The 13,352-nt window shown below is 59.9% G+C and overlaps 7 protein-coding genes across 8 annotated transcripts in view; 3 read left to right on the top strand and 4 right to left on the bottom strand.

Annotated features, from left to right (window-relative positions):
* The window catches only part of RpL24 (ribosomal protein L24), a 493,457-nt gene that overhangs the window by 33,519 nt on the left and 446,586 nt on the right, over nt 1–13,352 (top strand). The gene's annotated exons all lie outside the window — the stretch shown is intronic.
* foxo (forkhead box, sub-group O) lies at nt 56–1,772 on the bottom strand. Its single transcript, XM_050170464.3, has 2 exons — nt 1,313–1,772; nt 56–899 (listed from the first exon to the last, which is right to left on the bottom strand). The coding sequence occupies exons 1-2, from the start codon at nt 1,637–1,639 to the stop codon at nt 276–278; spliced, it is 951 nt and encodes a 316-aa protein (XP_050026421.1). The 5' UTR covers nt 1,640–1,772; the 3' UTR covers nt 56–275.
* Nucleotides 1,975–8,449, bottom strand: LOC126521693 (uncharacterized). The gene is made up of 7 exons (XM_072288578.1): nt 8,361–8,449; nt 7,392–7,470; nt 7,243–7,328; nt 5,857–6,894; nt 4,957–5,826; nt 3,901–4,800; nt 1,975–3,687 (listed from the first exon to the last, which is right to left on the bottom strand). The coding sequence occupies exons 1-7, from the start codon at nt 8,377–8,379 to the stop codon at nt 2,339–2,341; spliced, it is 4,341 nt and encodes a 1,446-aa protein (XP_072144679.1). The 5' UTR covers nt 8,380–8,449; the 3' UTR covers nt 1,975–2,338.
* LOC126521742 (UPF0389 protein GA21628) lies at nt 8,626–9,393 on the top strand. Its single transcript, XM_050170482.3, has 3 exons — nt 8,626–8,788; nt 8,853–8,943; nt 9,124–9,393. Exons 1-3 carry the CDS (start codon nt 8,632–8,634, stop codon nt 9,299–9,301), a joined length of 426 nt encoding a protein of 141 aa, XP_050026439.1. The 5' UTR covers nt 8,626–8,631; the 3' UTR covers nt 9,302–9,393.
* Nucleotides 9,303–11,541, bottom strand: Kap-alpha1 (karyopherin alpha1). 2 transcript variants are annotated; one of them, XM_050170442.3, is made up of 2 exons: nt 11,448–11,541; nt 9,303–11,039 (listed from the first exon to the last, which is right to left on the bottom strand). In XM_050170442.3, the coding sequence occupies exons 1-2, from the start codon at nt 11,521–11,523 to the stop codon at nt 9,463–9,465; spliced, it is 1,653 nt and encodes a 550-aa protein (XP_050026399.1). In that variant the 5' UTR covers nt 11,524–11,541; the 3' UTR covers nt 9,303–9,462. The 2 variants fall into 2 exon arrangements, with proteins under 2 accessions (XP_050026399.1, XP_050026400.1); XM_050170443.3 differs by lacking the exon at nt 11,448–11,541 and adding an exon at nt 11,196–11,426.
* Ccdc58 (Coiled-coil domain-containing 58) lies at nt 11,688–13,067 on the top strand. Its single transcript, XM_050170481.2, has 4 exons — nt 11,688–11,776; nt 11,846–12,118; nt 12,195–12,254; nt 12,935–13,067. The coding sequence occupies exons 1-4, from the start codon at nt 11,714–11,716 to the stop codon at nt 12,980–12,982; spliced, it is 444 nt and encodes a 147-aa protein (XP_050026438.1). The 5' UTR covers nt 11,688–11,713; the 3' UTR covers nt 12,983–13,067.
* The window catches only part of LOC126521702 (ubiquitin carboxyl-terminal hydrolase 45-like), a 36,981-nt gene continuing 36,676 nt past the window's right edge, over nt 13,048–13,352 (bottom strand). Inside the window, exon 12 of the mRNA XM_072288577.1 lies at nt 13,048–13,287. Coding sequence (XP_072144678.1) covers nt 13,078–13,287 — 210 coding nt within the window. The 3' untranslated portion in view covers nt 13,048–13,077. The remainder of the gene's footprint in view (nt 13,288–13,352) is intronic.

The raw sequence follows: 13,352 nt of genomic DNA, 5'->3' as shown, positions 1-13,352 counted from the left end.
GCGGCGACGGCCTCGCGCTCAGGGCCGCCGCGATCGCACACTCAGGGCGCGGCAATGGCAACAAGGAGTACTTTTATTTCAATGCTCTGGTCGAGTACAACAGCTAAAGGGCGTATGTACACAACGGGACGCAAGCTTAACGTCGTAGTAACAAGTGTTCCGCGCGTGGACGGACTGGCCGCTCACGAGGCACGGCGGCGGCGTAAATATATATGTATATACAACAAGTGAGGGGAGCTATGTACACGGGGATACTTGGCACGGGGACTAGAGTGTCAGTGGACCCAGGGCCTGGCATGCGAGTCGAAGTTGAAGTCCAGGTTTCCGTCCACGCTGAGCTCGTGTTGAATCACCTGGTCGACGTCGCAGTGCAGACCTGGCACGGCGTCCAGGTCAAGGTCCAAGTCGTGAGGAAGGTGGTCGTTGAACGTTAGCAGACGACCCATCACCTGCGACGCGGAGGGCCCCATCGGCGGCGCTGTGTCGTGCCGGTCGCCCAGGGTCATGGACTGGGTGAGCGTGTCAGCCAGCGGGCCGGCGCCGTACCGGTCCACCGGCATCAGCTGCTGGGGTGGCCATGCAGACGGCGAGCCGGGCAGCGGTGCCAGCGGGCTACAGTGCTGCAGATCTAGCCGACTAGCTGGCGGCGACTCGGGGAACGGGTCCAAGGGGCCCTCCGATGAGGACGGACTCGGAGACGCGCGCAGGGCTTCCAGCTTCTTCTTGAGCCGTCCCCGCTTTTTCTCGTAGCGAGGCGTCTCCATAGAGGTTGCCCGGCGTCGTGCTGCCTTGCCAGGTTTCGCGTCCGGGTTCAGCATCCACCACGAACTCTTGCCGGCACCTTCGTTCTGGACTCTCATGAATCGGCTGTGCAGGGACAGGTTGTGCCGGATCGAATTCTGCGAGGGGACAACGACCCACGCCGGTGTCAGTCTCGATCATCGTGAGGAGGTGGGTCCGAACCCCACACCGCGCACATGCAACATACCTACCCCCCTCCCAAACGCCAGGCCACCTCCCCCTCCGTTCAGTTGAGCACGCGCGTTGGCATAGCGCCCGAAGGCCGCGTCGCCATGCCAACGGCGGCTCGCGAACACGCGTGGGCCAAGGTCACCCCTTTGGGTCGAAGCCGGCGAGCCGTCACGTGCGCGAAAGTCACGTGACACCGAAAACGCCCCGAAGGTCTTGGCAGGAGAGGCCTGGCGAGCGAGAGGGGCGGCGCGTGGAAAGAACCCCGGCGGCCAAGTTGCGATCGGCGCAACAAGTCGTCATGGCCGTCGGGCCGCTAGCCCTAACGCCGGCCACGTCTTACCTTCCAGCCGGCGGAGCTGTTGCTGTCGCCCTTGTCCTTGAAATAGGGCACGTTCTGCACCATCCACTCGTAGATCTGTGACAGCGTGAGGCGTTTCTCGGGTGCGCTCTGGATGGCTTGCGTAATCAGGTCCGCGTAGGACATGTTGCCCCAGGCGTTGCGCCGCGACGAATTCTTTTTCGGGGCGCCCGCCTCACCGAAGGGGCTCTCCTGCGGGCCCGCCTTCTCATCGCCGCCGTAATTGTCGGGCCGCGGCAGCGGCCAAGTGTTGGAGCGGGCACGCGTCTGCGGCTCGAAGCCCGGCTCGACATCAGCCAGCCGGTCCATGGCGCGTGTCAGCGATCAGGTCCGCCGTAATCCGAGATGATCCGCGCCGTAATCCATGAGGCACAGTGGCCACCCGAAGGCAGCCGATCAAACGCGCACTATCGAGGTACGGGCACGAGTCCCCGACTGCCGGGCGGAGCCGCCGCCGCCGCGGCTGCTGCGACGCGGCTACTGACGTCACACCACGAGCCGCGCGCGCGGCCAGCTGGCGCCTCCCAGCGGCACGCGCCACAGACCGCGCGCCCAAGGCCGCTCCTCCCCGCCCGCAAGAGCCGCTACTCGAGCGCACCGTTGGGCGAGGAGGCTGCGCGTCAAGTGGCCGCTCGAGACGTGTGCGTTATTGGCATCATTCTCTATTTCCTCCAACGTTGCAAACATTCCCGCAAAAATTGCGCATACAGCCCATTCACTGAACAATCGTGATCACATCCTGCACACTTCGCGGTCACTGCAGTCCGAGCTAGCAGGCGTGTGTCAAAGCTCCTTTATTGTGGTCAAACAGGCTAAAAATGGGCAATGGAGAATGTTAACTTACACTGAAGGCATATAACAGCAAAAAGGTTTTTTTTTTCATCATCAAAGCCACGGTTCACGCGCTCACAACGCGCGCGCACTTTAGAAAGGGGGAACAAGGACAGAACACCCGCCACCGGAGTCACTCAAGTCTGTAACAGTCAAAATAAGGATCTCAAGGCGAGGCTACAGAGGCCCTGCAGCAGCAGCTGCCTTGGCCACTGGGTCCTGCACGGCACACTGCTGCTGCTGCTGCTGCTGTTGTTGCTGCTGTTGTTGCTGCTGCTGCTGTTGCTGCTGCTGTTGTTGCTGCTGAGCTGCGGCTTCACCCAGAAGGTTGCGAATGTTGAGCCCTGGCTCAAGGTGGCAACAGAAGGCCTTGCCACACGTCGGACAGCCCGGTATGCACAGGGGCACTCTTTGCTGCTGTTGCTGCTCTTCGGAGCAGCCTGGCTGCTGCTGCTGCTGAGGTGCTTGCTGCTGAGGAGGCATCTGCAGAAGCTGTGGAGCGTGGGTACGGCTGTGGCGCTCCAGCTGCACCTTCTGGCGGAAGGTCTTGCCGCACGGCGAACAGTTGAAAGGACGCTCGCCTGTGTGTGTCCGCATGTGGCTCTCCAGGTGGGCCTTCTGGTTGAAGGACTTGCCACACGATGAGCAGACAAACATGCGTTCACCAGTGTGTGTCTTGATGTGGCGCTCAATGTGCTCCTTGCGAGTGAAGGTCTTGCCACAGGCCGAGCAGCTGAAAGGCCGCTCCCCAGTGTGGATGCGCACGTGGCTCTCCAGGTGCACCTTCTGGCTGAAGCGCTTGCCGCAATGCGGGCAGCAGAAGGGCCGCTCCCCTGTGTGGATGCGCATGTGGCGTCCAATGTGCTCTTTGCGCCGGAATGCCTTGCCGCACACGGTGCAGCTGAAGGGGCGTTCACCCGTGTGGATGCGCAAGTGGTTCTCCAGGTGGGCCTTCTGGCAGAAGGTCTTTGCGCACGTCGGGCACGTGTAGGGCCGTTCCTTGGGCTTGGCTAGTGGCTCTACAGTGCGTGCTGTCGCGGTCCACGGGGTACGATCGCTCACAGCCATGTGGCCAGCCATGTGTGTGTCCAGCTGGGCCTTCTGGCTGAACACGAGACCACAGAAGGAGCAGCTCCAAAGCAGCTGGGTGGCACCAGCAGGCTCCGTGTGGCAGCTGCGAATGTGGCACTGCAGTGCAGTGACATCTCCAAATGTCTCACCACACACGCCACAGCGTTGGGGTGAAGGGGGGGCCACGGTCGCCACAGTAACCACCCCAGGTCCTGGCTTAGGGGCCTCAAGGGGCTCGACCACCTCTTTCTTGTCACAGACGGTGCAGTTAGAGCGGCCCTCAGCATGCAGGACCACATGCTTGCAGAAGTCATTCACTGAGGTTGTCGCGAAGGGGCAGAGGGGGCAGCGGTGCGTTGTGGCTGCAGACGGGTCCACCATGGTGGCTGTGGCTGTCGTGGTGGCAATGGGTCCCTTGTGGAGCCGCACCAGGGCCTTGGACTCCTTGGGTCCCTCTGCAAAAGGGGAGGGACGCGCGTCAGGCGAGCCAGGGCGCCCCAGCCGAGGGAGCAGCGAGCGTGTTACTTGTGGGGCCGCGGTTAGTGGGGCTCGGCATGCAGGCGGGGGTCGGGGAGGGTGGGGAGGGGTATTTCCACTTTATGAGAGAGACGTAGAGAGGGCGCTTGGGTCTGTGTGCGTGTCTGCGTGGCAGGGGGGGCAGCACCCACCTGTGGGCGGGGCGTGGGTGCGCGCGTGGCGCTCCGCGTGCTCCCTCAGGCGGAAGGTGCGCTGGCACGTGGCGCAGCTAAAGGGGCGCTCTCCAGAATGTATGGTCAGGTGGTTGAGCAAGTGGGCCCGCTGGCCAAAGGGCTTGGCGCAGACAGAGCAGCAGAAGGGCCGTTCACCTGTGTGTGTCTTCATGTGGCGGCCGATGTGTTCCTTGCGCCGGAAGGCCTTGCCGCACACGTGGCAGCTGAAGGGCCGCTCGCCGGTGTGTATCCGCACGTGATTCTCTAAGTGTACCTTCTGACTAAACGACTTGCCGCACGTGGCGCAGCCGAAGTTACGCTCCCCCGTGTGCATCTTCAAGTGCCTCTCTACGTGCTCTTTGCGGCGGAATGCCTTGCCGCACGTGGGGCACACAAAGGGCCGCTTCTTGCCCCGAGGCCCCTCGGCGGTCGGGCAAGAGGACGACGAGCAAAGGGGGGGCTTACCCGGCCCGCCATAGCTAAACACCTCCGGTGGGGCGTGCGTGCGCATGTGCCCTTCCAAGTGCTCCTTATCCACGAATATAGCCCCACACACTGCACAGCTGAACAGCCGGCTGGCGTGGCTCTGCATGTGCTCATCCAGCTCCTCCTTCAGGGCAAAGGCTTTGGCGCACACCCCGCACCCGTACAGGGTCACCGCCGTTTCTTTGCCGTCTGGGCACATGCCGCACGCCGCCGCCACCGCTGCTGCCGCAGCTGCAGCCGCTGCCTGCTGCTGTTGCTGCTGCTGTTGTTGCTGCTGCTGCTGCGCAGCTGCCACTTGGTGCAGGGCCACGTGCTTGTTCATCTCGTCCATGTTGTCCGTGGCAAACGGGCACAGCGGGCAGCGTGGCTTCTCCTCTCCACCTTCCGCCATGCCTGCAAAGGACCCGAAATCAGACCTGAAACCCAGCCCCCCTCCCCCCAACAATGTTGACCCCGTGGTGGCGGCATGCATGCACGTGTCTGTGTGCTTGGGACAGATAAGAGAGGACACTGACCGGTTGGTGATGGAGGTGGCTTTATTGCGCGCTTAGGTACAGGGTGGCACGAATGGTGGCGGGGCTGCTGCTGCTGCCGCCGTCGTTGGCTGGGGGGCGCACAGTGGTAGGAAGGGCGTCGTGGTCTTCTTGTGGCGATGCTGGGGCTGCTGCGTGGGCGGGCGGGCGTGCGTGCGCAGGTGGCGCTCGACGTGGGACTTCTGGCGGAAGGACTTGCCGCAGGCGGCGCAGTGGAAAGGGCGCTCACCTGTGTGCGTGCGCATGTGCCGGTGGATGTGCTCCTTCTGGCGGAAGGCCTTGCCGCAGGCGGCGCAGGCAAAAGGGCGCTCGCCCGTGTGGATGCGCACGTGGTTCTCCAGGTGGGCCTTCTGGGCAAACGCCTTGCCGCACGTCGGGCAGCAAAAGGGCCGCTCGCCCGTGTGCGTGCGCATGTGCCGCCCAATGTGCTCTTTGCGGCTGAAGCTCTTGCCGCAGACGGCGCATGCAAACGGCCGCTCGCCCGTGTGGATGCGCACGTGACGCGCCAGGTGCACCTTCTGCCGGAACGACTTGCCACACACGGCACAGGCAAAGGTGCGCTCGTCCGTGTGCGTCCGCATGTGCCGGTCAATGTGCTCCTTCCGGCCGAAGTGCTTGCCGCATGCTGAGCAGCCAAAGGGCCGCTCAGCCGGTGGATGAGGGGTTCCAGCAGCAGCGGTGGAGGGAGGGTGCTGCAGCGGGGCGGGGGGTGGCGGTCCCAGCAGCAGGCGAAGGCCCTCGGGGGGCCCCGGGCAGGCCCGCAGGTGCGCCTCCAGGGCACCCCGCTGGGCAAAGGCCAAGCCGCACAGGCCGCAGGCAGCGGGCCCAGCCCGCCCCACCCCTCCACAGTCGGGAGGGCAGAGCGGGCATCGGGTTGGGGGTACGCCTGCAGGTAACACAGCGGATAAGCGCCTCTAGAGCTCCTTGGCCGGGAAGAAGAGCGGCTTGGCCCCCTTGGGCGGCTGGTGGGTGCGTGCATGGCGGTCCACGTGCGACTTCTGGCGGAAGGCCTTCCCGCACGTGGGGCAGGCAAAGGGCCGCTCGCCCGTGTGGGTGCGCATGTGCCGCTTGATGTACTCTTTCTGGCGAAATGCTTTCCCGCAAGCAGAACACCGGAAAGGGCGCTCTCCCGTGTGGATGCGCACATGGTTCTCCAGGTGCACCTTCTGGGAGAAGGCCTTGCCGCAGGCCGTGCACAGGAAGGCCCGCTCCCCCGTGTGGATGCGCACGTGCCGCTCTATGTGCTCCTTGCGACCGAACGCCTTGCCACACGTGCTGCACACAAAGGGTCGCTCGCCCGTGTGGATGCGCACGTGGCTCTCCAGGTGCACCTTCTGGCTGAACCTCTTGCTACAGGTAAAACAGCAAAAAGGCCGCTCCCCTGTGTGGGTGCGCATATGCCGCCCAATGTGCTCCTTCCGGCTGAAGCTCTTGCCGCAGACCGTGCAGGAAAAGGGTCGCTCGCCCGTGTGGATGCGCACGTGGTTCTCCAGGTGGACCTTCTGGGCAAACGCCTTGCCACACGTGGCGCAGCCAAACGGTCGCTCCCGGCCCTCGCGCGCCGCCCCCCGGCCGCCCCGACCCCCCGCTGCCGCTGTCGTAGTCGCCGCGCCGGTGGTCAGGACCCAGCCTCCGTGGCAGGCCCGCTGATGGGCCTCCAGCTGGGCCCGCTGTGGGAAGGCCGCCCCGCACGCCTGGCACGCCGCCACATGCGCACGCAGATGGCCCTGCAGGCCTCCACTGTCGGCGAAGGCCTCCCCGCACACGCAGCAGCTCAGCTTGCCCGTTGCCGCAGCCTCCGCCTTGGCCCCCATCAACTTGTCGCACATGGAGCAGTTGCCGCGGACGTCCGTGTGCACGCACATGTGCTTGCAGAAGTCGGCCACCGACTCGGTGGCGAATGGGCACAGTGGGCAGCGGTGGCAGCTGCTGGGGCCGGCCTCCGCCATGCGCCCTGCAAGGCAAGCTCCCTTCACCAGGGGCGCCGGCGCCCGCCCTGGTGCGGTCGTGGTGTGCCTGCCTCCGCCAACCAACCAAGGAGAAGAAGGCCGCTGCCGCCGGACACATAACGCGCGCTGCTCCGCCGCCGCACGACAAAAACCAAGGAGGGAAAAGAAAACGTAACAAACAAGGAAGGAGGGGGATAGCTTTCTTTTTCTTTCTCATCACGCGGGTGTCTCGCGATCGTCTGCTTGTGTGTGTGCGCATGCGGCCCACCCGAGGCAACCTCGCACCACCACCATCACCAAGGCACGCCACCACGGGCCACAAGGGAACCAAGCCCGCTAGGCGGGACACTTACCGGGTGTCGACGTGTCCGCTGCCTGGTGCTCCACGGCCGCGGCCTCAGCAGTCCCCACCGTGCCGACGCTGCTGGTCACGGGCACCCTGCCGGCAACGAGTCGCGCGCTAAGTCCAGGACACCAACCGCGATCACTAGGTGAGACTTACCCGGAGCCGCCGTTGAGTGACAGGCCTGCTATGGACGAGCCTTCTACCAGACGCTGCGCCGGCACCCTCAAAGCAAGACCTGCATACATCGGGGCGTCGATCGGTCAGCAAGCTTGCAGCACGCGCCACAACGAAGGGGACACATCGGCAGCGGACGGACCGTGCGACGCGCGGCCGCCATTGGCGCCGACGGTGTCACGTGACCACCAGAGGCCCAATCACAAGCGCCGCCGACGGGAACAAAGTGAGGGAGAAGCTTCCATTGCCCGATCCCTCCCTGTCAAAGGGCCGCTTCTTGTCAGATTCCGCGATCAGGCACATTACCAGCGTCAAAGTGACTACGAAATACGGGTTCCTCCGAAATAAAGTTACAATGCCACAAATACAACAGCAGCACGCAGCCTCCACGAGCTAAACGCACGCGACGACAGCGCACACTGGCAGCTCGCGATAACTATAGACCCTCAAATTGGGTCAACAATTACGGCCGTACAATGTGGCAGCAGCGCAAAATAACCGGCCGTTCATACGTACGACATCCTCAACGGTTTTTCCTCATAGTCCGCTCGCGCATTAATGCACTCGCCACAGAGCAAAAACGGGAGGGGTGTATACGGCTCGTGCCGTGGCGCCTGAAGCCAAGTTCGCAACGTAAGCCGGGCCAGGCTAGGCTAGGGTGCCCCAGAGTTGGCTCACCTCTGACGATATTTATCCAAACTCTTCCGTCGGCGCGACATGAAGGAAACAAGTGGGCCGCTGCGGCCCATGGCAGACCCGAGCCGGCGGGCCGCAGCAGCGGTCGGGCCGCGGCCCGATGGCACGCGTGGAGAGAGAAAAAACATCAGTGACGCGCTTTCTTGCGAGGGAAGCGTTCATTGTGTCGGCGGCCCTCACTCACCGCCTCCATCACACAGCACAGCTTGGCAAGCGGGAAACAACAAACGGAGGAAAAGCACTTCGTGCACTCACTCATCGAGTTCGTAACCATCTTCTGGATTCATAACGAATCCCTGGACTTCTCGCCGTGGTTAACAACTTGCCGACGCACCGAAACTTGCTGGAGAAGCGAAAGAAAAAGGCCTAATTGTCTCCCTCGCCCAACTTCAATGGCAACTTGGGGAAGCGTAGCCTCGCCCCAGACAATCCAAAATGTCCTCTCTCGCCGACCCCGCGGGGATTTCGCGGGGAGGGAGACCTAGCCTCGAACCAGACGAGCTTTCGCGAGAGCTCACAATTCAACATGGCGGCGTCCGTGGTGTTCGCAGTTTCTATTTCGCAGAGGGCGGCTGCTTTTTTACCGTGCGTCCGCCGTTACGTTTCAAGGCCATCGGCAGCACTTTTCGCACCGCAGTCAAAAGTTCGCTTCTTCAGCGACGATCGTTCGTCTTCTGCAAGCCGTAAGCGTAGTGAATTTGTCCTATTCAAAATAGTTGGCTTTAAAGCCCTCTGCTTTACATGCAGGTCTGACGGAGCGCAAGACCGGTGCGTACGATAAGTGGATATTGGCTCTTTACAAGAAGTATCCAAAGGGGCAGGTTCCAGACTTTGTTCCGTAAGTTTTATTTTTTTTACTGGTATTCTGTAGGAAGACTGCTATTTAGTCGATTACTCTTATGTTAGTTTTTAGTTGATTCTGATGCTGTGATGTACTAATTTCTTACCAGTGCCGACTGCTTATTTTGCAGGTCTGCCTTCATTGACTTCTTACCAGTGCCTACTGCTTATTTTGCAGGTCTGCCATCATTGAGAAGACGCGCAACAAGGCGCGCATCCACTTGAACCTAATTTTGGCGTTCTTAACTCTGATGGGTGCATTTCTGGCTGCTTCGTCGGGACGACGGCGACAGGAGCGCGGCGAGAGCGTTAGCAAGATGAACCTGGAATGGCACGAAAAACAGAAAGGCTCGTAACTGGCAGGGAAATAGTTTTATTCTCCTCCCCGAGGCTCTATGTACACAGGGGTGGCGGGGCCCCGGGCAAATAAATACAGTTTGTTTTCTTCCTCTTTCAACTCTCTCTTATGTACAAGCAGCAGCAGCGCGGCGGACTAGCGTCGGGGCGGCGGACCCCGTCAGAAGCGGTAGTCTGCGCCCTCTGCGGCGGGGGCAGGGCCGAACTGGAACTGGCCGCCTTGAGCAGGCGGCGCGATGCGCGAGTCTTCCTCTTCAGTGCCGAAGTAATGCTCGATCATCTCGAACGCCTTCTGGTAGATGTCGGCGTTCTCGTGCGACTGGAGGAACTCGATCTTGTCCAGGCCAAAGCACTCCTCGACCAGCACGGCGTACGGGTTGAGCCGTCCCTGCTGCGCGTCTTGGGCTCCGAGCCGCAGGATGTTGTCTAGTCCGTTCAGTGCCACTTGCACTACTTTGGGGTCTGCCGCAGTGAGCAAGTCGCACAGCGGCGCCACGCACTCCTGCTGCACCAGGAAGCGCACCTGGTCGGGAGAGCCGCCCGACGTGGCGTTGGTGATGGCCCACGCTGCCTCCTTTTTGGTCTTTAGCTCGGCTCGCGACAGCACATCGACCAGCACGGGAAAGATGTTGGCGTCGATGACGGCCTGTATCTGCTGCCGGTTACCGGCCGTGATGTTGGAGAGCGTCCAGCATGCTTCCTTGCGTATCGACTCTTTGGGTGACGAGAGCAGGTGCAGCAGACAGGGCAGCGCGTTGCAGTTGAGCACCACCTGCGTCTGGGCGTCATCGCCAGTGACGATGTTGCCGACGGCTCGCAGCGCGGCTGACACTACGCCCTGGCTGGCGTGCATCAGAAGTTCCACAAGCCGCCTGCAAACGCCCGCGTCGATCACTGCCTGTATCTTGTCGTTGGGGCCGTCGGAGAGGTAGGACAGCGCCCAACAAGCGTCGGCCAGGACGTCGAAGTCGTTGACGTAGAGGAGGCGCGCCAGAAGCGGCAAGCACGGCTGCACCTGCTCAAACCTCGGCGGCGGGTTCTTGCCGCGGCACAGGTTGGAGAGCGCCCACACGGCGTTGCGCGTCATCGAGGTGCGCGTAGACTTGCTGATAAGCTGCAGCAGTGGCATCAGTATACCCTGTTCGAGTACGTAGTCGCGGCACTCCGGGGAGTCGCCGGCAATGTTGCCCAACGCCCAGACTGCCTGCTCCTGCACGTCCTCGTACTCCGAGCCCAGGAGGCGCACGAACACGGGCACTGCGTTGGCTTCGACCACGCGCCGCGTCTGCAGCGACGTGCCAGAGGCGATGTTCGTCAGGGCCCAGGCTGCTTCGAACTGCAGGGTGCAGTGGTCGTCCCGCTGCAGGAAGTCGACAAACCTCGGCACAATGCCCGTCTCGATGACCTCGTCGATGGGCGGGTTCGGCTCGCGAGACAGAAGTTTGCGGAACCGCTGAGTCGCCTGCAGCTGAAGCTCCGGACTGTCGGCATACAGCTGGGCCACCATCTCCGCCGTGACTCCCGCTCGCTCGGGTCCCGAGCCGCCATCCCCGTCCGATTCCGGGGCGCCCAAGTTGCGTCTTTTGCAGAGTTCACTTTCGCGCTTCAACTTGCGCAGCTGCACACCCTCTTCTTCGCGCCGTCGCCTTAGCTCTTGGGCGTCCAAGCCGGCGTTCTTGTAGCGCAGCCGGTGGCTGTTGCCGCTCCCCGCATTGCCGCCGCTCGCCATCGTCGGACCTGCACGAAACCAGTCGAAGCTCAGATCGGCCAAACTCTACGTAGGCTTAGCGCCCAATTGCGAGACGGGCGCTGGGTTCGGCAATTGTAAACTGGCACACGTGTCGTGATCTGAGCCACCAATTAAAGCCTGCGCGTGCGGTCGCCCTTTCGTACCGCTATACTTGTTCCCAAATAATGCGAAGACTACGCCGGTGTCGACGCTAGGCCTTCAGACGTCTCCGTCGCAGCTAGCCTCTAGATACTACCAGTGGTCTGCCGCACTGACCAGGGTAGCTATGGCACGACATGAGGCACACTTTCCCCGACTAGCAAAGCTGTCGGCTTGCCGATTGGGCATAGCAGTAAGTTACATTTAATAAAAGCGATCGTTTTCTGAGTACATCTGGAATGTGCAACACTGCATACCTTTTAATTTCCAGCACAACGCAGAAGATTCCTCCGAGCACCCACAATCTGAGCGAGTTGCATTGTGGGTACACATATCTCCGTATCTCCCTCACCATTTGTACAGTAACGGTGACACTCGTGACGAAAATAAAAAAATATTACTTCCTAAATTTTAGAATGTACAGAAGCTACGTGTTCGAAGCAATTGATAACAAATATTTCAGTTATAAAAAAAAAGAGTATTTTACGAGTGTGCGGCTAAAGCGATGCCGATGAGTTGAAACATGGCGGCCTCCGCATCACCCGGCGAGACTGTAATCCCATGTGACGATTTTATGGCATTCCAGGTAATGTTCAAGACTATGCTGCCAGTTTTTCCACCTTGTGTTCACTGTACCATTACCGTATACTTTCAGGAGGTGCTGCGAAAGTTTCGCCGTATAGACGACAACATAATATCATCTTTAAACACAACTTTGCCAACAGAATCCTTTGCCGCCGAGTGCGACCCAACTGGGCTGTGTAAAAAGTTGTACCAAGAGCTTTTAAACGCTTACGCTCAACGGGACAAGGCCATCAAAGGGTGCCTGCAGCAGTCTAAAGACAAGTTGGACCATCTTCAAGAGCTGCGCGCGGCGAAAGGTGACGAGCCGGCCACTTTGAGGCAACTTCGGAAAGAGCAGTCCAAGGTGGGTGTCTGCTCACTGAACAAGTTACGCGGCTAAGACTGGCTGCTTGTGAACGTGCTGCTCTTGTGCCTTTCAGATTCGTATGTTGCGGAACGAGCTAAACGTCGAAGAAGTTGTCAAGGACCGCAGTTTAAAGGTGGGTAGAGTATCCGAGCCGCTGAGAACGACATTGCAGTCTTTCAGGCCTGATATTCGAGCGAATTCCCCGTGGGCTCGTTAAACACCAACGCGTAATTTCCAAACGGATAAATACGTTCTGTGTTGTCACTAATGACTTATTGGTGCGCGGTTAAACCGCCAGTGCCACGTTCTCTTGAACTCGCGCACTTTATTAGTAATTTTTATATGATGAGCAACGGTCGCAACAGGCAGTTCGTAGCTGCAGAGGACACATGGGAAGATGATCATTTACATGCGATAAATTGCAGGCTGGTTTTCAAGAACTTTCTTAGGAGTCGTGCGTCGTATTGCTTTCAGTTTAGTCTAGCAGAAGAAAGCATTTTAACAGATTACGAACAGTTAATTTGTGCCGATTTATAGAATATTTACTCGTGATTGCACCCAAAATCACAGTTGTCCAGAACAAGTGCCTTCTGTGCCAAGGATCAGATTAGCAACAGTTACGAGTTAAATTTAGCTACGAATAGCCACCTATGAGCAGGCATAGTGACGTGTACATTTAGTTCTTGCATTATGGGCCTAGAGGATGTGATAAAATGGGAAAGATTTTCAACTGTTCAAAGCACAGTTTTTATATACAGATAGTATTTGCTGTGACTTTGTGGCTAACACCAGGGTACAACGCTGTCTGTGTAGGTGTTCCACGAGCGATGCCGGCTCTTCTACAGCCCACCGGAAGTTTGATACGAAGGAACACTAGGTGCCCCCAGCTACCGCTGCTTTTTTTGTAGATACACTGAGCAACACGATTTTTTTTTTTAAAAACGGACTTGGCATCTTTATTCTTGCAGTGTGTCAGCACGACAGTAGAAGAGCAGGTAAGCTTGGCTGGCCAGCACCTTCTGTTGTGTTGCGGGCACCACTCTACTGTCACTGGCATGGAACCATTTCCCACCAGCACCACGCACATAGGCTGTGTAGTGGCCACCCGTCATCCTGCCAGCATGTTCCACAACTCCGTAAAGAGTATAGGTTTCTGAAGCCGTAACCTGAAAAATAGTCAAAAGGACACAGACAATTCTCGACACAGCGGCAACAAAATAAACACCAAAAA

This window comes from Dermacentor andersoni, chromosome 6 (assembly GCF_023375885.2).
Source record: "Dermacentor andersoni chromosome 6, qqDerAnde1_hic_scaffold, whole genome shotgun sequence".
In the NCBI taxonomy this organism is placed as follows: Eukaryota; Metazoa; Arthropoda; class Arachnida; order Ixodida; family Ixodidae; genus Dermacentor; species Dermacentor andersoni.
This window is presented reverse-complemented; position numbering and strand designations above follow the sequence as displayed.

What these genes read in the sequence shown, in the direction of transcription:
- LOC126521693 (XM_072288578.1), bottom strand. An exon ending in TCACTCAACGGCGGCTCCGG is followed by an intron (nt 7,329 to 7,391) that starts GTAAGTCTCACC and finishes CGTTGCCGGCAG; the next exon opens with GGTGCCCGTGACCAGCAGCG. An exon ending in CACCCACGCCCCGCCCACAG is followed by an intron (nt 3,688 to 3,900) that starts GTGGGTGCTGCC and finishes CCCCTTTTGCAG; the next exon opens with AGGGACCCAAGGAGTCCAAG.
- Kap-alpha1 (XM_050170442.3), bottom strand. Translation starts at nt 11,523, where the DNA reads ATGTGTACCCACAATGCAACTCGCTCAGATTGTGGGTGCTCGGAGGAA. An exon ending in GTTGTGCTGGAAATTAAAAG is followed by an intron (nt 11,040 to 11,447) that starts GTATGCAGTGTT and finishes GGTTTCGTGCAG; the next exon opens with GTCCGACGATGGCGAGCGGC.
- LOC126521742 (XM_050170482.3), top strand. Translation starts at nt 8,632, where the DNA reads ATGGCGGCGTCCGTGGTGTTCGCAGTTTCTATTTCGCAGAGGGCGGCT. An exon ending in TCGTTCGTCTTCTGCAAGCC is followed by an intron (nt 8,789 to 8,852) that starts GTAAGCGTAGTG and finishes CTTTACATGCAG; the next exon opens with GTCTGACGGAGCGCAAGACC. An exon ending in CAGGTTCCAGACTTTGTTCC is followed by an intron (nt 8,944 to 9,123) that starts GTAAGTTTTATT and finishes CTTATTTTGCAG; the next exon opens with GTCTGCCATCATTGAGAAGA.
- Ccdc58 (XM_050170481.2), top strand. Translation starts at nt 11,714, where the DNA reads ATGGCGGCCTCCGCATCACCCGGCGAGACTGTAATCCCATGTGACGAT. An exon ending in ACGATTTTATGGCATTCCAG is followed by an intron (nt 11,777 to 11,845) that starts GTAATGTTCAAG and finishes GTATACTTTCAG; the next exon opens with GAGGTGCTGCGAAAGTTTCG. An exon ending in TCAAGGACCGCAGTTTAAAG is followed by an intron (nt 12,255 to 12,934) that starts GTGGGTAGAGTA and finishes CTGTCTGTGTAG; the next exon opens with GTGTTCCACGAGCGATGCCG.
- foxo (XM_050170464.3), bottom strand. Translation starts at nt 1,639, where the DNA reads ATGGACCGGCTGGCTGATGTCGAGCCGGGCTTCGAGCCGCAGACGCGT. An exon ending in ACAGCTCCGCCGGCTGGAAG is followed by an intron (nt 900 to 1,312) that starts GTAAGACGTGGC and finishes GTCCCCTCGCAG; the next exon opens with AATTCGATCCGGCACAACCT.